The following is a 21,720-nucleotide window of genomic DNA, read 5'->3' as shown; positions in this document are numbered from 1 at the left end:
CCTTATATTCAAAGCTGGCCTCATTGATATCAAGGCAGACACTAGCCCATTAGAGATCAATGCAAAGCTCACTACCACTAATTGTGAACCTTTTTTAGATGCCATGCTCTATTGTCGAATAGTTGACAACCTAATTTATCTCATTGTCATTCATTCGGATGTTGCCTATGTTGTTCACTTAAGCTCCATTTGGATAGCGGCTGGTGTCCAGCGTTTCACCTCTTTTTTTTTTTTTGACCAGCGCCTCTTGCACTGTACATGGGACATGAACAGTGCATTAAGGTAAAGTTACAGTATTTTTAGCAGTGAACAGTAACCCATAAATTATTTTTTTATTTATTGTTTTTAGCAATAAGTTTTCATTTTTCAGCAAAATAAATGGTATCTAAACGCACACTTAGTGAGCACTCCAACAGCATATGTAAAACCAAAATACTCCCTACAATAGAGTGTGAAACCAAAAAATAGGTGTCCAACGGTCTCTTTAAATCTCAAATTTTTTTTTTTTTTTTTGCTTATGAACAGTAGCTCACCAAGCCTAATGAGCTATTGCACATAAGCAATTAATTTTTTTGGGGATAATTACACATAACCCACTTGTGGTTTGGGCGAAAATCACTTTGCCCACCCGTGGTTTGAAAAGTATTACTTAACCCACTTGAGGTGTGTTTCCGTCACTCTCCGTAACCCACCTCGGTCTTTGCCGTTACAAAAACACCTTTTAACCCCAAAACAGAACATAACGCGAATCAAAACCCCCAAAACTCAAACACTTTTCGAGAGAGAGACCCAAGGTGCAATCAGGTTTGTTCTTCGTGGTTTGGAGCGTGTGGAGAGGGAGAAAACACTTGTTTTGCATCATCGAACCTAGGCAAGGTATGTGTGATTGTTTTTCATCTGCATTTGGATTCTTGATGTCATTTTTTTATGGTAACCCACCCGCGTAGTTAGGTTTTGCTGTTCATCTGCACAATAAAATTTTTTTTGTATGTTAAATGTGCATTTTGCTATTTATGTGTAGAATCGCTTAGGATATGCATTTTGCTATGGTTGTTTTTATAATGTATATACCTGAAAGAATCAAGTTTATTTGTCAATGATTACATTTGTTTGTGAATTGTGGGTAGTGTGGTCCCTATGAATTTGTTGGGAATCTGGTTTTGCATGTACTTTATGTGGTCCTTTGTTCGTGTGTTATTGTCAATTTGTTGGCTTGTTGTCTCTTTTGGCTTCTTGTCATTTTCTGCATGTCAGTGTGTAAACAAAATACTTATTTTAATTGCAGATGGTTGACTTCACATTTGACCTTGAAATTCATGTTGGGGGATGTTTTGTGGAGGAGCCAACCATACAATATGTGGGTGGGTCTATACGTTTACTGACAGAGATTGACCCTGACAAGTTGAGTTACTTTGAAATTCGGGATTTATGTCATCTAGTTGGTGCTCCTAAGGAACACAGTAGATATAAGTATTTAATTCCTGAAGGTGATCTACAACATGATTTAAGAGATGTAGAAACAGATACAGATGTCGTAAATATGACTAACCTTCATAAGGCATGGTATGCTGAAAAAATCATAATCTATACTGACATAGATGTGGAGCCATTGGCAGTTGAGTATCTTGATGCAGGGGGAGTGGCAGATGGTGGTGTAGGTGGTGATGGAGGGGGAGTGGCAGATGGTGTAGGTGGTCATGCAAGTGGTGATGTAAGTGGTGATGCAGCAAGGGTTGAAATAGAATTGGATAGTGATGATGATAAAGATGATGAGAATGATGATGAGAATAATGATGAGAGTGATGATGAAGAAGATGTTGAGGATGTTGACATTGATGCAAGAGATGAAGAACAGAATGTTGAATGAGATGATGATGATTGGCTAAATGAAGGCCTAGAGGGGGATGGCTTTGGTAATGATATATTTGCTGCTCAAAACTCAGCTCCACAAGGTTCTACTCCCAATACAAACCCAGAATCAAGCAATGCACCCCACACAGCCCCAGAATCAAGCAATGCATTCCATGTAGACCCTGAGTTGGTTGAGCCAGCCCTTGAGGATGACCTGATAAGCATGGATGGGTCTGATGATGAGCAGATACCTGAGCAAGTAGAGTTTAATGCTAAGAGTGACATGAGAAATGTTGTACTGAAGAAGAAGATGAAGTTCTCTAATGCAAAGGTGTTCAGAGCTGCTTTGAGGGAGTATGCAATCAAAAAACCTATTGACATCAAATTCAAGCTTAATGAGAGGACCAAGATATCAGTTCACTACAAGAATGGGTGTGGGTGGAGATGTTATGCATCTCAAATAAGTGGAGAGCTAACATTTCAAATTAAGACCTTGACTGATGACTGTACTTGTCCCAAGTCTTTTAAAAACAGCCAAGCAACATCAGCTTATGTTGCTAAGAAGTTCATTGAGAATTTTAGCAAAAATCCAAATTGGGAGGTAAGTGGTGTACACAACCATGTGATGCAAAATTTATCTGTTGACCTAAGTGTAAACCAAGTGTATAGGTCAAATAGAAAGGCAAAGGATGTGATAAATGGAGATGAACAACTGCAATATGGTGTCCTTAGGGACTATGCACAAATGATAACCACTGTAGACAAGGGGAGTAGGGTTATACTGCAAACAGAAATGGCTGAGGAGACTTCCCAGCCAAAATTTAAGAGGATGTATGTTAGGTTCAATAATCAGAAGGTATGATTTTTAGGTGGTTGCAGGCAATTTATAGGTTTAGATGGTTGTCACATAAAGCACAAATTTGGTGGGCAAATCTTATCTGCTACTGCCAAGGATGCAAATGACAACATTTTTCCAATAGCCATGGCTGTTGTGGAACAAGAAACCAGGGAGTCTTCGATATGGTTTTTGAAAATTTTTGCTGATGATATAGGGAGGCCAGAGGAGCTTCAGTTGGTCTTCATTTTTGATAGGCAAAAGGTATGCAAGTTTTGTTTTGTTCAGTTACACTTGAATAGTTGACTTTGTTTGCTGAACTAACTTATTTTGTTTGTTTGTTTGCTTATTTACAGGGGTTTATACCTGCAATAGAGACACTATTCCCTATCGTGGAGCATAGATACTGTGTGAAACACATCTACAACAATTTCAAAATTGATCACAAGGGATTGGAGCTGAAGGATGCATTGTGGAGGTGTGCTGCTGCCATAACAGTAAGGGAGTTTGAGAGATGCATGCAGTACATAAGGGATTTGGATGAAAAGGTATATGAGTATCTTGCAAACATTGTATCTGCACAGTGGACAAGATCACACTTCACTCCTAGGCCTTAACAGATTGTTTGGTAAATAATTTGAGTGAGTCTTTTAATGCAATGATATTGAAGTCTAGGGACAAGCCTATCTTGGCAATGTTGGAGTGGATTAGGGTTAGACTTATGACTAGGCTTTACACAAAAAGGGAAGGGATACAGAAGTATGCTGGAAAGTTGTGTCCAAACATACAAGATAGGTTGGAGAAATTGAAGGTTGAAAGTAAGGCATTTAGTGCTACCCCAGCTGGTAGTTTCCTTTATGAGGTAGGCAATCAGTATGAGGGCATGTAGTTGATTTGGTGAAGAAGACATGTAGCTGTAGGTCTTGGGATTTAAATGGCATTCTCTGCAAACATGCCATAACAGCCATTTATACAAACATTGAGACGTTAGAAGACTATACCCACTCATGCTACTTCAAAGAAACTTACATGGAGATATACAAGGAGGTACTTCCTCCCATGCCTGGCCAGTCAGAATGGGCTGAGACTGGACAGCCTGCTCCCCTGGCACCTCACATATACAAACCACCAGGCAGACCACCCAAGCAAAGAAAGAGGGCTTCTGATGAGCCTAGGAACCCTTACAAAGCAAGTAGACTGAACAGACCTGTAAGATGTGGGAAATGCAAAAAGGAAGGGCATAATTCAAGAGGGTGCAAGGCTGGCATCACTGGGGAGACACCATGGCAGAGGAAACAGAGATTTCAAAGAGAAAAAGCTGTAAGTAATTAGGATTTAAATGGCAAAAAAAAAAAAAAACTTGTTTTTAAACTTACAATAAACACTGTATTGAAACTGGGTTTTGTTGCAGGCAAGGGAAGGGGTGCCTGCACCTAGATCTGCACCTCAGCCACCATCCCAACAGCCTACCCAGACCTACAACATGATGTTTGCCACTCAGCCTTCATCTTCACAGTAAGGAAATCAACCTAGGCCATCTCACAAGAGAGCAGGATGGTTCTCTTCCTCACAACCAGAGTTTCACACACCTAGGGAGACCTGGGATACCTTACCAAGTTCTTCACAAGTAACTTAGTCCTGGATGGTTGTGTAGCTTGGGATATTTTTTAACAAGTGGATCTCTTTTTTATTTTGTAGCCTTCACATGCAAATGGGAGCACTGGTGGTGTGAGGATTAGAGGACAGCTTGCTGCACAAAGGTCACAAAAAATGAATCCAGTGGGTGGAAAGAGAAAAGAGTAAATGTAAGAAATGAATGAAGCTAGTGGGTACGCATGCTAGCATTGAGAGTAAAGCTAGTGGGAACATGTGGGCCTTTTTGTTTTTTTTTTTTTTGTGAAGACCACTGTTGGCCTTTTGTAATTATCAATTAGTGTAAAAAAACAATCACTGCTGGCCTTGGAATGTGCTTTTTTGTAATTATTAATTAGTGTAAAAAATAATCACTGCTGGCCTTGGAATGTGCTTTTTTTTGTAATTAAGGTACAATACACTCCAGGTTGTTATATGGAAGTTGTGATATTACAGTTTGTATGGAACAATATTTGTCCAAACTAGATTATATGAAAGTTTATTTATTGCTACTACAAATTGTGTCCAAGTATATTTTTCTAATAGAGTGTATGGAAGTTTTTATTGTGAAATGGTTGTTATGGTATGCACAGCCAAATTATATGGAAGTTTATTTATTGCTACTACAAATTGTGTCCAAGTATATTTTTCTAATATAGTGTATGGAAGTTTTTATTGTGGAATGGTTGTTATGGTATGCACAGCCAAATTGATAATTGACCATTACTTCTTCCATTGAATGGTTGTTATGATATGCACAAAATACTCAATAATTGACCAATTCTTCATTCATTGACACATCAAAACATTACATCAGTAGTCTAGTGCTATTACAATGCAAATTCATTAACACCATTGCCATAACTATCTCTACTAACCAATTAACTATTTCAGGAGCAACAATCTAGGTCTCTTCACTCCAGAGAACTCAATTAAGCCAAAACACAATAACATAACAATAACGAAAAAGATCCATGACAAAATGCATGCAGACTTCCACATTCTTTGCTTCTCTTCAGCAAGAATGGCTTTTTCCTTAGCTTGAATGGCTTTTTCCTTAGCTTTTGCACAGACAGCTCGAGCCTTTCTCTCCCTCTCCTTGGCTTTGGCTTCCTCTTCAAGAGCCTTTTCTGCCATTTGCCTAACTTCTTCTGCCGTTTCCAGAGCTGTCCTTTTCCCTCTCATTTGCAAGTTGGAGAGTAGTCTGAAGTCTAGACATCTTCTTTAGAGCCAAAGGTGCAGTTTCATTCCCAGGAGAACAGGTTGGGTTATCAATTCAAACAAAGAAAGGACACTTAGGACCAACCTTATAACGGCTACAACCCAAGAACCTCCTCCCAAAATTGTACAAACTCAAACTTGTTCTCAAAACACAAGTCTGCTCATTGCACATATGTCCACATGAACCCGAGAAATTACTACTTGATGAAGACATATCAACATAACACGATTCCTGGGAAGTACAAATTTAGACTTTCACACAGTAAGTTCACACTTGAACAAAATCTGAAACCCTAAATTAAGAACAAACCCAAATGCAGATGAACAGCAGCCACACATACCTTGCCTAGGTTCGATGATGCAAAACAAGTGTTTTCTCCATCTCCACACGCTCCAAACCACGAAGAACAAGCTGATCGCACCCCGGGTCTCTCTCTTGAAAAGTGTTTGAGTTTTGGGGGTTTTGATTCGCGTTATGTTCTATTTTGGGGTTAAAATGTGTTTTTGTAACGGCAGAAACCGAGGTGGGTTACGGAGAGTGACAGAAACACACCTCAGGTGGGTTAAGTGATACTTTTCAAACCACGGGTGGGCAAAGTGATTTTCGCCCAAACCACAGGTGGGTTATGTGTAATTATCCCATTTTTTTTTAATTAAAAAATTCCAACAGATAATATTATATAGTTCTTTCTCTTTCTTTTTCTTTTTTTCTTTTTTCTTTTTTTGGTTTCATACTCTTTCTCATTTCTTCTCATAGAACAAATGTTCGGATACTCTATCTCTCAAATTATTCTCTGAATATTCTTGATTTCTTCTCAAATTCCCGCACTATTGAGAAGATAGGCTTAACCTAAAAAATCAAACTACTAAACAAAAAAAGAATTCTTCTCTTTTGTCATTCTCTTTTTTTCTACAAACGATTGCGGATCTCTTTGTTTCACAAAAACACTAGCAGATTTCTATCACAAAGCTAAAATCAAACTAGTGTGCCAACTTCAATCATTTGAAATCATTTTTCTAATTAAATATTTTCGAGTTTAGAAAAGTGGGCTTGTGGGTATGACGGGTTTGTGTTTTGTTAATTGCTCTTGATTTGGATTTTTGGGGTTTCCAGGGAATAGTGGTTGATTGGCTATTTCTAGGTTTGATTGAGTTCAAAATGGGTTCAGATTTAGGTTAATCTTCAAAGGAGTTTAGATGTGGGTTTTGGGTCTGCATAATATATACGAATGTGTTTGTGTGTGAAATTTGTGTTCGATCATTACCATTCTCATATTAGAGTAAACACAATGAATAAAACTTGTTATACTTGAAGCTAGAACTTAAGAGATATTTTATATGTTTAGTTTTTGTATTTGAATTCAACATAGCAACCTAGTTATTGCAATTGTATATTTGGCAATGGCTGTAGCCCTACAACTATGAACCATCTTATGGAGTTATATTTTCAACTTTGACTTTATAGATTTGGTGCCTTAAGCAGTAGATGTGTCCATAGTAATCTTATGTGGTTCTATTGGTTTAAAAGTCCAGCTCGACTTGCTGTGGGCACTTTGAGATACAAGTCTCATTCATTTGGGATATAGATTTGTGATTGTCAAGATAGAGTGAAAAAAAATAAAAAATAGAATAAAAACTCAGGCCTTGACCATTGATCACAATATATTATTCATGCCCATGTTATTAGTTGTAATTGATCAGATTTATTTGTTTTTTTATTTGTTTGCCCCTATTATTGGTTTCTAACTATTAACTATTGATGAGTCAGATTTATAATTGACCACCGATTTAAAATTTGTGGATTACTTATATGTGATGCCTTACTTTTCGGTTAATATGAGAAATATGTCCATTTTTCAATGAGGGTTTTGGTTCTAATTCTCCATTTATATCTATTGTCAGTTTGCTCATTATCTAGCAAATGTGAATATGCATATCAATCAATTCAATTTATTAACTTCCAGTTAACCCTTGGGTTTCTAGTTAAGCATATTATTCAAAGAATGAAATGGGATAATAGAGCTAAAATAGGGCTCATTGTTGTAGCTAGAAATACCATGCTTCACAAAGTTCTAAGTGCTAATTGGAATTTTTGTTTGTTCCTTGGTTTCTGCAGATTGTGAAATCTACCTAAGGGTGTTGCCTCTGTTTTTATCAAAGTGTGTAGACTTTTTGTCTTATTTATTATATGAAATCTACTGAATTATCACAAGGATTAAAATATCTCATTTTAGTTTATTTTGAGTGCGGTTGTTTTAATTTGTTCAAGTAAAAAGTTAATGAAATGATATTTTATCATACTATTCCATATAGTTGTTGTGGGATCTTATAGTATACTTTTATAATTTTATTAAATGTGTTGCTAATTATTAAGGTGCTGTGTATTTTTTATTTTTTATTTTTTGAGAAAGAGATAGTTATTGCCTATTATTCATGAATGTGAAAATCAGACAAAACAAAAGACAAAACGTATGGTGGAACAGACTCCATCCAGACAACTAAAGGAAAAGAATGTCTTACTTTATAGGCTAAGGCATGTGCAACTGCATTGCCTTGCCGAACAACATGAGAGAGAAATACTCTGAAAAGAGTTTACAATAGATAAATATCTTTGATGAGATGGCCACCTTGAGAATTTTCCCAACCCCCAAATCTTAAAGACTTGATCATAGACTCGGAACCTCCTTCAAGGACAGAATTGATAAAACTTGTTTCAAGGGAGAAGCATACAGCTCGCTTGGTAGCAAGCAGTTCTAGGACTTCAACAGTAGCAGGCTTCTGGATCTTCTCAGAAAGCGCAGCCATAACTTCACCCTTGGAGTTTCAGATGACCACTCCAATACCGGCCTCATCAGACTCCCCAAAACATCGCGCCGTCAAAGTTAATCTTAAAAAATTTAGTTGCAAGAGAATGCCACTTTTTTGGGATGCTGTGATGGGTACTGGGAGGAATATTTACTAGGTTTTGAAAGTCTCGAATATAATCTCAAGCAAACACTGCAATTTTAATAATTCATAATTCTGCTCACAAATGATTCAAGAAGCTTTAAGGACCATCATTTTGGCAAGATAATACAAAGCTTTGGTTTGCATTATTTGTTTGTCATCTTTGTTACTGATGAGTTGCTTTTTTGCTTTGTAATAATAAAATAGGTGTACTAGGGATGGATCCACATATTCCAGGAGGAAATATTCTGGTGCCACATGGGCGAGTTGTGCACTAGTTTGTCTCACCAGAAGCTCTCTTCCAGGAGACATATTTTTCACTAATCTTTTAGAAGATCCTGATAATGAATATGTGATAGGATCTTCACATATAAGTGGTGAAGATTGTGTTCCACAAGCTCAAGTAGTCAACCAAATGTCTCCACCCCAAGGTGAATCCACGGTGAGGAAAACACAACATGGCACCAACTTCTCCATCCAAGAAGACAACCTTCTTGTGTCTGCATGTCTCAATGTTAACCAAGATGTAATGCAAAGTACTAACCAAAAAAAAAAAAGGAATATAATTTCAGAGTATTACCACAAATTGAGGATTTTTTAGTTTACGCGTACTCAGACTTCTCTAATGAATCGGTGGTCAACAATTCAACAATGCTCCAATAAGTTTTGTGGGTATTTGTCACAAATTGATTCAATGAACTAAAGTTGTAGGGTACAGTTTACAAAGAAATTCGTGTTAGTTTGATAATTTGTTCCAACTATTTAAAGATACTTATTATAATATATCTGTTAATTTTTCAACTTAATAACGTAAGACAATAGTATCATGCATTCCATGGTTCCACATTTCCCTATAAACATTGTTGGAATCTTTTGAAGCACTCACCAAAATGGTTGTGTACTATTCAAGAGCATAGATAAAAAAGAGGGACATTTGAGACAACATCTTCATCTTCTAATCTAGAGTCAATAAATTTAGAAGATGAAGACATCTCAAATGTTCCCAATGTATTGGAGAGATCACCATTCAAGAAGGTTGAAAAAGAACGATTGAAGAAACAAAAGAGCAAAGAAGGTACATCTTCAAATATGGAAGACTTATTAAATGTCATGATGGAAGAAAGATGAAAATAGCCACTATTGAAAAAGGATTTCTTGCAAACAATGAGTAGGAGATGACGCGAATTCATCTTGAGTATAAAAAACTTACAACGGCACAAATGAAAATGGAATTGGAAATGGAAAATTGAAAGAGGATAGGGAAATGGAAGGATTAAGATTGGAGCAGATGAAAGAGGAAAAAGAAATTATGTTGATGGATGCAAGTGTGTTGCCTCCAATGCAACAAAAATATATTCATCAACACCAAATAGAAATCCTTGAAAAGTGAAGGAATTAGCTTGACATAGGGTGCTCTTGTTTTGTATGCTTAGGAGAGCAGTTTAAACTTGTTTTGTTACAATGTGATCAAATTGAGTAGAATATATGGGCTCTCTCTCTCTCTCTCTCTCTTTTTTTTTTTTTTTTGTGCTGCAATGTGATCCCACTGACTAAAAATAGTAGTTGTTGTCTACTATTTTTTGATGTATTACAATATTTGCATTTTTCATTGCAAGTAGCGATAGATTTGATGCTATTATCATTTAAACTTTCCACTAGAAGATTATATATATCAATTAATCTCAAAGATGTTTAGTCTTAGGGTGACATCAATCTTATTTATATTGAAAATGTATGATCATTTGGAAAATATGATTGTTGTTAAACATTACCATTTGAAAAATATGATCATTTAAATAAAATAAAATTTTAAATTTTTTTTGAGAAATATGATTGTTGGAAGATTTGAAAAAATTTATGAGATTTAAAAAAATATAGCTATTGGGAATGAATAGATGAAAAATAAAGAAAGTTTAAAAAAAGAATAAATAAAGATTAAAGAAATAATGTAAAAAAAATGAAGAAATAATATTTAAATGAGATAAAGAAAGGATAGAGAGTTTGTTGGAAAGTGTATTTGAAAAAAGTAAGTAAGTGAAAGGTAAATGTAACTGATCACTCTCCAAACAGTACAAAAATTTAGAGAAGCTACTGGAGATACTCTATGTCAGTTTATAATATCTCTCACATCTACTAACTATAATGCTATCCTCCATATTTTCAAGTATATAAAGGTCACTCCCTTTCCGTGATCTTCACTTCTCCTCCCAATATTTTATTGAGCTACATGCTTAAATGAAACTAAAAAAAAAAAAAAAAAAATTAATTAATTTTCAAAATGATATTATTTTAAAAGTATAAAACTCATATTCAAAACTAACACATTTTAAAGTTTGATGAGATATTTTGAAACAATAAGCTTTAATTTGAAACTACTCATAAAACATGAGGTTTAAAATTTAGTTTATAAAAAAAAGGTTTAAAATCCAATTATCCTTTAAATTTAGGTGAATTGTCGTGGAGTTTCTAAAGTTTATTATTTTGTCATTTTAGTTCTTAAATTTTAGAGAAGTGTTATATTTATAACATTTTCACAACAAATTATAGGTGATAAGTTGTTATTAATTATAATTTAAACTTAATACTTAAATTAATTTTTTTACCCATCAATAACAACCTCACTTATAATTTGTTGTGAACATATTGTGTACATAACATTTCTCTAAATTTTAATATATTTGTCAAATTGGATTGTAATTCATGTAAAATTAATCCACCATGAATGTAATGACCAACTTAAAAAATATACTTTATAAAAAAAAAAAAAACCTTAAAAAATATATATACCAAAGTTTGATGACCAAAATGAAAAAAAAAAAAAAAATTAAGGGAAGAAAATGATGACTCAATTTGAAACTATATATAATTTAATTTGTATTTAATGTTAAACGGTAAAATTTAATTAATTTTTTTTTGTAATTTTAGCAAAAATTTAACTAAAAACAAAAAAAGACCGTCTAGACTAGAGGGAGAAAGAAGGAATAAAGGAAGGAAGCATCGTCACGAAACGTTGGCCGTAACAGATAAAAAACAAAAAACAAACGAATCTTTCAAAAGTGAAATTACCAAAAACCCCATGCTCCCCCACACTACTCCTTTCTCCTTCTGTAAACTCAGATTGCGCTTTCCTTCATTCCTTCTGTAAACTCAGAACCAATCAAAAATTCCCTCCCTCCTCGCCGGACAGAAATATCTCTTCCCTCCAAAACCACCTTTTTATACTTGTATTTATACATATCAATTAGAAAGAGAATCTCTCTCTCTCTCTCTCTCCTCTCTATGCAGAGATTCTAAAGAGAGAAAGAAAAAAAGTCGCGAATCGAAGAAAATGGTGGCGCTGATCGATTAGAGCTTCACCTTCCGTACAACTCAGGGTTCGTTCTCGAACTTTCTCTTTCTCTGCGTTTACTGTTCTAACCTAACCGTTTTTCGTTTTCATTTCTCGATTTTTGATTCCACTAATCTAAAGCTTTAGCTAGCTGGCAATCAATTCCTATTTGATTAATTCATTTAGGTTTTTGTGTTAGTTTTAATCTTAATCCACGCTTGAATTAAAATTGAGTGAAAGAGTAGTAGCGATCGAAGTTTATATAGCATAAATTTGTAGAATCGTATGTAATTTTCTAACATTCTTGAAGATTTGTTTGTTTAGCATAAAATTACGAGTCGGAATGAAGTGTTTTGGTGTGGACTGTGGATTAGTCAAGAGTTTAAAGTGGCACAATAGTTTGTGAAGCTTTACATTGATAACACGCACGTTGCATCATAGCAAAGTTTTTTAATCGATGCGTTTTGGTATGCTTTTACTGGTGTTTAGCTATTGTGTTTGCATGGGAGGATTTGAAGATTCATGATACATGTTTGTGTTTTGCATCAATCATAACGTTTGATTGAGTGAGTGTTTTTTTTTTTTGGGACCAATCCATTGTTGGATTACGTTGTCTCTTTATACTCTCCGTGCTTGTAAAGTATCAAGATGATAAGGGATCAATAACTATTTTATTTCTAAAATGTTTAAATTTCAATTTGATTTTGATTTTTTGTATTTTAAAACTATTAGGCAAGTTTATTGAGTTTAATATGAAATTTGACGTGCATGTTAAGAACAATGAGAACGTGTTTGAAGCTTATAATGGGTAATTCTGTTTTTTTTTTTGGTTCACTTAGGGTACTATCGAAATGGGTGTACCTTTGGGTGGTGAGAGTCCTGCTATACTGCAATTGCACAAATGGGGTCCCTCACAGACCCAACTCAACCTTTCAGAATTCCGTGAAGCTTTTATTTCTCCTACAAGACAGCTTTTATTATTGCTGTCATATCAGTGTGAAGCTCTGCTTCTTCCTCTGAATATTGGTGAGTTTTCTTGACTCAATTTCCTTTCTTATATATGTGCTTTGATGCATTGAGACTGCTGTGTGTGATTCATGGTGGTTTAATTGATCTTTCTTTTTTCTTTGTCCGCAGGGGACCCTGTAAAGAGTGATGGTCTGGAAGGTAGTCATGACAGAAGTTCTAAAGATTCGGGTTCATTTTTTGAAGCACCTGCAGTATCTAGTAGGTCAGATTCAAGGGACAACATGGCCGGCACTTCTGGGTCAGTTGTGGATTTTGATAATGATTTTTCTCCTCAAGGTGAATCTTCCATGTCTGATTGTTGTACTTTTCTGGGGGATGTAAACTCACTGGCTTGGGGTGTATGCGGTGATACCTATGATCAACACAAGGATACTTCATTTAGAGAACTTTTATTTGTATCTGGCAACCATGGTGTGACTGTCCATGCCTTTTGTCAACCCAATAGAAGCAGTGCAATGACTACAACTGCTCTGGAGGGTGACTTTGGACAAGGGAGGTGGGTGGAGTGGGGGCCTTCTGCTACCCTAGCTCAAAATATGGAGGTGCAGGAACCTTCCATCTTGTGTTGTGAAGCCCCTGAAAATGTTGTGGATCTAAACACAGCCCAGGAAAGTAATGAAATTCGAAATAATATTTCTGAAGTAAATGGGGATGATGAGTTGTCAAAAAGTATTGCTCCTAAGAAATGGTTGCGATCATTTTTTACTGAAGTTGAAAGCATCAAATCTGATGGCACCACATGGACCAGATTCCCAGATAAGTCATCATTTCCTTGCTCTGCAAAGGTTGTTTCATTCAGCCTTTTTAATAGTAACTTACCACTTCTGGGCTTCAATTACAAATGCAATTCCGTATCAAGTAAGGAAACAGTTCTTGATTCAGAGAATGACACATCTATAAAGTCAGATTTGGCTTCATCAGTTTCAAATTTGAAGTCTGATGTTTTGTCCAATATTTTTGGTGTTGGAGTGAATAGTTTATACAAGTGCTCCAGAGTGTTCTCTAGCAATTCACATCACTTTATTGGATTCTTTTTAACATTGGTGGATGCTGTTACTGTCAATACTAGTGATGAAAATGGTAGTAGCATTTGTAACAATTTACTTCTTGTTGCTAGGTTAGAGAGTTGGGGAATCCAGTGGGTTTCCTCGGTGAAGCTTGAAGAAAGTCTAAATGTAGGCCCAGTGGTTGAGTGGATGGACTTTCGCTTTTCTGATGATCTTCTTGTTTGTCTTAATTCATCTGGCTTAATATTTTTTTATGCTGCAATATCTGGTGCTTATGTTGCACGCATAGATGTTTTACAGTCATGTGGACTTAACCCTCAATTTGATTTGCTGGAGAAAGAAAAAATTTCTAAAGCTGCCGATAAACAAAATAAACAAGTTGATGAAGTTCATGAGAAGTCAACCTATCAACATGGTGAAACTTTTAGTAGAAGATTGTTTAAAAGATTGCTTGTTGCTTCACATACTTCCCTCTTAGCTGTGGTTGATGATTGTGGTGTAATATATGTAATTCATGCTGCTGACCTTATGCCTGGCAATTACTATACATCCGAGAAATTGCTTCCACATTTTCAGCATTTCGGACTTGGTTTGTTGGTTGGTTGGGAAGTTGGCGGTTCTGATATTGGCCCCCAAAGGGTATATCCTAGTTATTCTGGTCGTCTTAAATTTAATATTTCATCCACGATGGATGGAAGATTTTCCTTTATGGATAATATTGGAGGTAATGTACTTCAGAAAATCCGAGACTTAGACCTTCATGAAAAGAGGAGCCATTGTGGCTCATATTTAAGTGGTTTTTCTGCTGCTTCGAAGACAACAGATCAGAGGTTTCATGACTCTGAAGTTCCATCACACAGTATGCGGAAAATATTTCTTTCGACATATAGATTTAATGAGGATGATTGTGTCTATTTTTCTCCCTTGGGAATTACTCGGTTCATTAAAAAACACCATATGAAGAACCAAAAGGGTTCTCAAATTGTTCATTTTGATCTGCATGCAGAGTTGGCAGTGCGTGATGACAGCTGCTTGAGTGGGTGTGAAATGTTCTATCTCCAAGGGATAAAAGAAGCTTTCATTGGAGAAGCAGTTGGTTGCACATTCCAGGGATCTTTTTATTTGGTGACAGAAAATGGTCTTTCAGTGGTTCTTCCCTCAATTTCAGTTTCATCTAATTTCCTTCCTATTGAGCCCATTGGATATCAGCTGCCAAGTATCAGTAGAGGTATCGAATATCAAGTTAGAGACATATTGGAAACTACTGAATCAAAGCGGCCATGGCTGCTGTGGAAACTTGAAGTTTTGGACAGGGCTCTTTTGTATGAAAGCACTGAAGTGGCAGATTGCTTATGCTTGGAAAATGGTAAGAATAGTTGAAATTGAACTTGTTAGTGATTTCTAGTTTTCTATTAGATGAATTCGAATTACATAGTTTCTGTTCTTAGTTTTGTGCTGGACCAGTGCTTTAGATTCTGCATTATCACCCTGGAAGACTGTCTTCAATTTTTAATTCTATGATAATCTCATGTAATCATTTCTTGATATGTCATCTCTTTCTTTGTGGTAGGATAGCTGGTGATTTGTGATCTTTTAGGATTTTGTATAAGCTTATTCAACTTCTTGTCCAAACGGGATAAGCTGATTAATTTAAATATGCTTATAAAACTCATTAGATATTCTGCAAATTAATTGCATTGGTTCTTTTGGTTAGATATGAATCAGCTGTAGAGTTATATCAAATGTTGACTGTCTGGAATCTTGTTTTGTTATGTCTGTTGTGGACTATATGGAGGGAAAGAAATTGATGTACTTTTGAAGATGTGGAGTTTATGTCAGCTCAACTGCTAGCATCCTTCTATAGTTCTCTCTATGAGTGGTCTTTTGCTTCGGGTTTCACAGATAGTAAATTTATTCAATCTTTCATAGTCTATTCATATGTAGATATTTTCTCCAATTGTAATTCTTTAGGCTATTTCATGTATTTTTTCACAAAGTAGTCTCATTTCAATAAAATTATTCTTACCTATAAAAAAAAAAGTGTTTTGCAATTGGCAACTAGTTAATTGGTTTAAACAACAGTTTTGTAGAATAATATGTAATATAGTTTGTCAAAGTTGGTTGCCAAATTAAATTACAGTTGTCATATTTATTTAGGCTAAATCTATCTGCAGAGAACACTAGAATGACTAGAGTTTGATTGTCAAGCACAAACATCCTTCATGTCTTGAAGGTTTGTGCAAGAGACACACATGCACATACACACCCGGGGGGGGGGGGGGGGGGTTGAGGTCATGGTCTTAATTTATATATATATATATATATCAGTTTGATTGTTGGAGGATCTTCCTTTCTTTGAGAATATTTCTGTTTCTTTTACTAATTACGTAAATCACTCATAAACAGTATACTTTGAGAGAGAGAGAGAGAGAGAGAGAGAGAGAGGGGGGGGATGCAATACTTCAAAGAAATCTTTGATTTTTTGCCCCCTCTATTTGAAAAAGCATAGAACCAAATTTTCTAAACAAGCAATAGGAGAAGATTTTAGAAATCCAAGTACATGTGGAGCTACAATTTCTAAACAAGCAATATAAGGAGAAGATTTTATAAAGCCAAGTACATTTGGAGCTACAATACCAAACTAATTTCATTGGTTTTTGCTCTTTGATTTTAACATTTGATGGATGTTTTTCCCTTGAATTGCTGCATTTTAGGATATGCTAAACTGTGTTTTGAGTGCATGCATGACATCTGGATACTGCCATGCCAGGGTGGGACTTAAAAATTTCGCGGATGCGTCAGTTGCAAATAGCATTGGACTACTTGAAATTTGACGAGATAGATCGGTAAGATTCTACTTTTGCTTTATCTGGTTGTGAAATGGCTTTTGGCTTCGTGTTTTAAGTACTTGATAATAGCGTATATGTATCTTTGTACATAGTGTAATATAGAATATATGCTAAAGAAGGAAAGGGGGTGAAAAATATAAAAAAAGGTAGATCTATTAGGGTAGGATCAAATTTCTCTTTTTGATTAGTAAGTTATCATACTTGGTGGGTTTTGAACCCATGGCCTCACTCTCCTTCTTGCCATTTGAGATAGAGCTCATTGGTGTAAGGATTTCATGGTTGTTCATTATTCTTTAGTTAATACAAGCAGTAATGTAGTTATAAGATTTAATTGTAACTAGCCTACAGAGGAGGATGCTCATTAGGCCCCACACCAAATTTAGAGTATATATTTGAATAATCTGAGTCTTTAAGGTTGCTTTTTTGGGAGCTTCTTGTTGGCTTCATCGCCCAGTGTTCTTGCAAACTTCTTCTCACCTCCTCAGAATAGGACCAAAAGAGAGATCCAATTGAGGGGAAAAAATTTGATGCTGTACTTTGAAACTTGATTTTCAGAGAATCTCATTTCAAATATCTAACAACCAGACCAATGCATTTATTGCTTAAGTATTGTTTATGTAAGGATTATATTTAGGTTTTGTTCCGGGGCAATGTTTGGGTTTTATGAACAATGTTAACCAATGGATTTTTCCCCTTTTGGACTTTGGTGGATTAACAGATCTCTAGAAATGCTTGTTGGTGTAAATCTTGCTGAAGAAGGGATTTTGAGGTTGCTCTTTTCTGTGGTTCATCTGATGCTTTGTAAATCTGCCAATGAAAATGAGGCTTCTGCTGCATCAAGGTAAATTCCTTTTCCATTTCCACTTATTCTCATGGATGTCCTGTGGTATCTGTTTTCATTTTTGAAAGAAGTTGACAGAAAATCACATTAGCTGCTCAAGAGGATCTCTGATGGGGCTATATAATTTTCTGTGAATCTTATATTTATACTACTTATGCACAAAGTCAATTGATGTCTCTGGATTTTGAAATCTCTTAATAGGAGAAAACTGGGGTGATGCGTTTAAATACAAAGGCAGGATTTGTTAATTTTATGTTTTGTTGTTGTTTTAATTTTTATTTGGATTGGTAAATTACAAATGCTCCTTGCCCCAAGTGCAATAATTTAGGTGAAATTAAATTAAAACTTACAGCATATTCACCAGACATAATCCCAGCCATCAACTAATCGAAAAAAGCTGATAGAATTTGATCCCTTTGCCTCCCACAATGAGATGTGGTGAGGATATCAAGTCAGGATCTTGATCAACCAACCCTAACTTTACAAGACCAGTGTTGCTTTAGGTAGTGGTAAATTTAATTTTATTACTTTACATATTAAGTATCACTTAATTTTTGTCCTAATGTGATCCTGTTTTTTTTTTTTTTTTTTTTTTTTTTTTTTTGAAATATTATTCTTCCCTTATTGTGTTGTCTGGTCAATTTGAACAAGAAATGGCCAGCCCATTTTGCATTTTTCAGCTGGTTATAGACAGCCACTCATGTTTTGCACTTTTGACTTTTGCAACCAGCCTGTTTGCCTAATGAAAAATGAAATTATTATTATTATTTATTTATTTATTTTTTGAGGATATGCGTTAGAAGTCATTATGCTAATAGTGCATAAGCTCTGAATGTGCAGTCCCTTCTCCGGCATGCATTGGTGGACTTCCTTCAAGTCCATCCAGCAGAATATATTCCTAGTAGGATTAGGGTATTCTTTTTTTTTTTTTTTTTTGATAAGTAATAAAGATGTATATTCGAAAACACTACCTCATGCAAAAAGTCATAAGGCAGAAAAAAGATTACAGAAAAAGGAGATAAAAAAAGAAATAAAAGATACTAATTACAAAGGAGAGAGATAAGGAACATTGGGAGAGAATCACTAGAGGTGAGTCCCTAAGTCCTAGACCAGTCAAAAAGGGAGCCACTAAAAGAAGCCAATAGCTGGTCGTCGGAGCTTTCCATATCCTCAAATGTCCTCCAATTTTGCTCCCTCCAAAGACACCACATTAAGCACAACGGAGCTAAATTCTAGATGCTAAACGAATGTTTTCCAAGCCAATTCCACCAACCAAAGAGAGTATCCGCAGCCGATCTTGGCAAGACCCATGAAATCCCAAAAGATCTAAAAACCAAACTCCACAACCAGTAAGCCTTACCGCAATGAAGTAGCAAATGATCCACCGTCTCCCCATTACAACGACACAATGCACCAGTCAACAAAATCCATACCTCTACCCCCTCAAATTGTTAGCTGTAAGGATCTTATCCAAAACAGCAGTCCACACAAAGAAAGAAACACACCAAGGAGCCTTAACCTTCCAAACACCTTTCCAAGGAAAGATAATGGGCAAGGGACCTCTTAACTTATTATAAAAAGATTGGATATCAAAATCTCCATTCTTTGTCAACTTACATCTCATACGATCTCCATTCTTAGTTGGAGGTAAATTAGAACCCAAAGTACGGAGAAATTCATCCACACCACCCATTTCCCAATCATTTGGTCTCCGAATGAGACGAACATCCCAACTTCTCCGTTCCTCTATCCCGAACCATTCAAGAGAAGAGGCCACTGATGCCTCTTTATTGGAAGCAATCCCATACACAACTGGAAAAGTCAAATGGAGTGGAGAATCCCCACACCACTGATCTGTCCAAAGCTTCACTCTATCCCCCACCCATACCTCAAACCGAATATTTTTGTTAAAAACCTCCCAACCCATTTGGTTACTTCTGCACAAACCACACCCATGTACCCCTCTATCTAGCTTGGAGGTCCATCCCCCCACTCTTCCCCAAACTTCAGAGCTACAACTAGGGGTGTTCGCGATGCGGTTTTGGGCCTTTTTAGCACCGCACTTTAGGTGCGGTTTAGCTAAAACCATAATTGCATTGCACCTTATTTTTGTGGTCACATGTGTGGTGTGGCGCGGTGTGGTTTAGAATTTAGTCAAAACAATAACCGCACTGAATCTCATTTTTGCAGTCACATATGCGATGCGGTATATAAGATGCGGTTTGAACAGCTTGAGCTACAACCCTTCTCCAAAGCCTTGTCTCCTCAACCCCAAACTACCGTAACCATTTCCCTAGTAAGGCTTTATTAAAAGTAGTTAATTTCTTTACTCCTAACCCACCATTTTCCAGAGGTGTACACACCTTATCCCATTGCACCAAGTGTGTCTTGGAATCCCCCCACAAGAAATCCCTTTGCAACCTCTCAATTTTATTGGCCACATGTGTAGGGATAGTAAAGAGAGATAAAAAGTAAGTAGGAAAACTAGATAATATACTCTTTAGCAACATCATCAATCTTCCACCTTTTGATAATGCTTAGGGTATTCCCTCCCTGCTCTTCTCAACTTTTGAAATCTAACTTTAATATATTATAGTGGCATAGTTGTGAGACCAGTATCCAGAATGGTATATACTTTGTGTGCTTAGGATACTTTTTTGATTAGTAAGCAAGAAATTTTATTAAATGTATGCTTAGGATACTCCCTCCTAGATCTTTTCTGTTTTTAAAAATTCAATTGTTAGAGTAAGTATGTATGAGCTTGAAATACACAGTTGGCCTACTTCTTGATTGCTTAAGTTTTGGGGTTAGTTTTAAATTAACATGGTACTAAAACCTTTGTTTAGCCAATAGGTCTTGTATTCAAACGTTTATTTGTTTTATTCTTAGTTTCAGAGGTTTTTGTTTTTATCTTTTTGGGGTTCTACACATGCATGACCCACATTTGGTTCATTGTTTTTGGGCGGGCTGTGAGGGGAAAAAAGGGGGGGGGGGGGTTTACATTTACGATAATCTACATCCGAGGAATAGTTATTAGATTGTTATTGGAATTCAATTCAAATGATCATAAGCCTTTTCCACATCCAATTTGCACAACACCCCTTTAATGATATATATATATATATATAGAGTTAGGTATTCTATATTTTATGTTGCAAGTGTTACATATATGGTCATAATACATGAAAATGTACTAGGTTTCCATTGCTGTCTTAAGCTTGCAATTGTGGACCTCAAGTAAATCTAGATGCTTCTTGGAGTTGATGGTTACTTTTTTAATGGATACATATGTGTGTGTGTGCGCGCAGTAGTGGAACCAAGGTTTGACTTCAAGTAGGAAAAATTTATAACTAACATACATATATCTCCATACTTTGTGGACATATGTAGATACACATACACATTGTGCAGGAGCACAATGCACACATTATATATATAATACTTTTGATCATTTTGGACAATAAAATATCACTCATGTGAATACTAAGCGGTATTTAATATCAGAAAACACATAAGAAGCAGAGTATCCATTATCTTGTGTTTATTTTTATTTTTTTATTATTATATTTTGTGTTTATTTGTTAGGATTTTTTCATAAATGAATAAGCTGTGTTATAATTTTTTTTAAGTCAAAATCCCAGTTATAAGTCTCATGTAATGATTTTTAGTAATTAGATAAACCTCAAACATAGCTTATGTTGGTTTTTGTTAAACTAATAAAATGCTTACATTTTAACAATTTTAAACCACATAGTAACCATTTGGGTGTCTAAACCTTTTGGAGTTTTAACTTGAAAACAACATCAAATTATGTATTCATTATATAATCAATTTCAAATTTTATTAGTCATACACTCATTTTTATAGAAGATAAAAAACTATTACGTAAAGAATTTAAACTCTTAAAACTTTTGAAATGTAACAATATATATATATATATATATTGTGTTTTTTTTTTCTCTTCTATTAAATTATTTTCTTCTTTATTTCCATTTTTTGTAATCATTGTTTTTCTTTTATAACTTTTGATCCTTAAAAAATTAGTATCATTGTTTTTTTTATAAAAAAAATGTTAAAATAGGACAGATTTTCTTCCTGTTTTGTTCAATGAAACTTTGCATATAAAAGAGATAAATATAAAAACATAAAAGAATATAGAAAATAAAAGATAGAAAATAAAG

General features: G+C 35.3%; 1 protein-coding gene across 3 annotated transcripts in view; it reads left to right on the top strand.

The window, feature by feature from the left end:
• Positions 1 to 11,594: 11,594 nt before the first annotated feature.
• LOC126733274 (uncharacterized) overlaps positions 11,595 to 21,720 on the top strand; it is a 35,970-nt gene continuing 25,844 nt past the window's right edge. Inside the window, exons 1-5 of one of the 3 annotated variants that reach the window (XM_050436506.1) lie at positions 11,595 to 11,859; positions 12,653 to 12,839; positions 12,951 to 15,215; positions 16,620 to 16,695; positions 17,417 to 17,539. In XM_050436506.1, coding sequence (XP_050292463.1) covers positions 12,665 to 12,839; positions 12,951 to 15,215; positions 16,620 to 16,695; positions 17,417 to 17,539 — 2,639 coding nt within the window. In that variant the 5' untranslated portion in view covers positions 11,595 to 11,859; positions 12,653 to 12,664. Of the gene's footprint in view, positions 11,860 to 12,652; positions 12,840 to 12,950; positions 15,216 to 16,563; positions 16,696 to 17,416; positions 17,540 to 21,720 lie in introns of those variants that run through there. The other 2 variants (XM_050436505.1, XM_050436507.1) reach the window with 2 other exon arrangements.

The sequence above is a fragment of the Quercus robur genome, chromosome 6, assembly GCF_932294415.1.
Source record: "Quercus robur chromosome 6, dhQueRobu3.1, whole genome shotgun sequence".
Taxonomy (NCBI): domain Eukaryota; kingdom Viridiplantae; phylum Streptophyta; class Magnoliopsida; order Fagales; family Fagaceae; genus Quercus; species Quercus robur.
The sequence above is the reverse complement of the archived record's forward strand: the minus strand, read 5'-3'. Positions and strand labels throughout refer to the sequence as shown.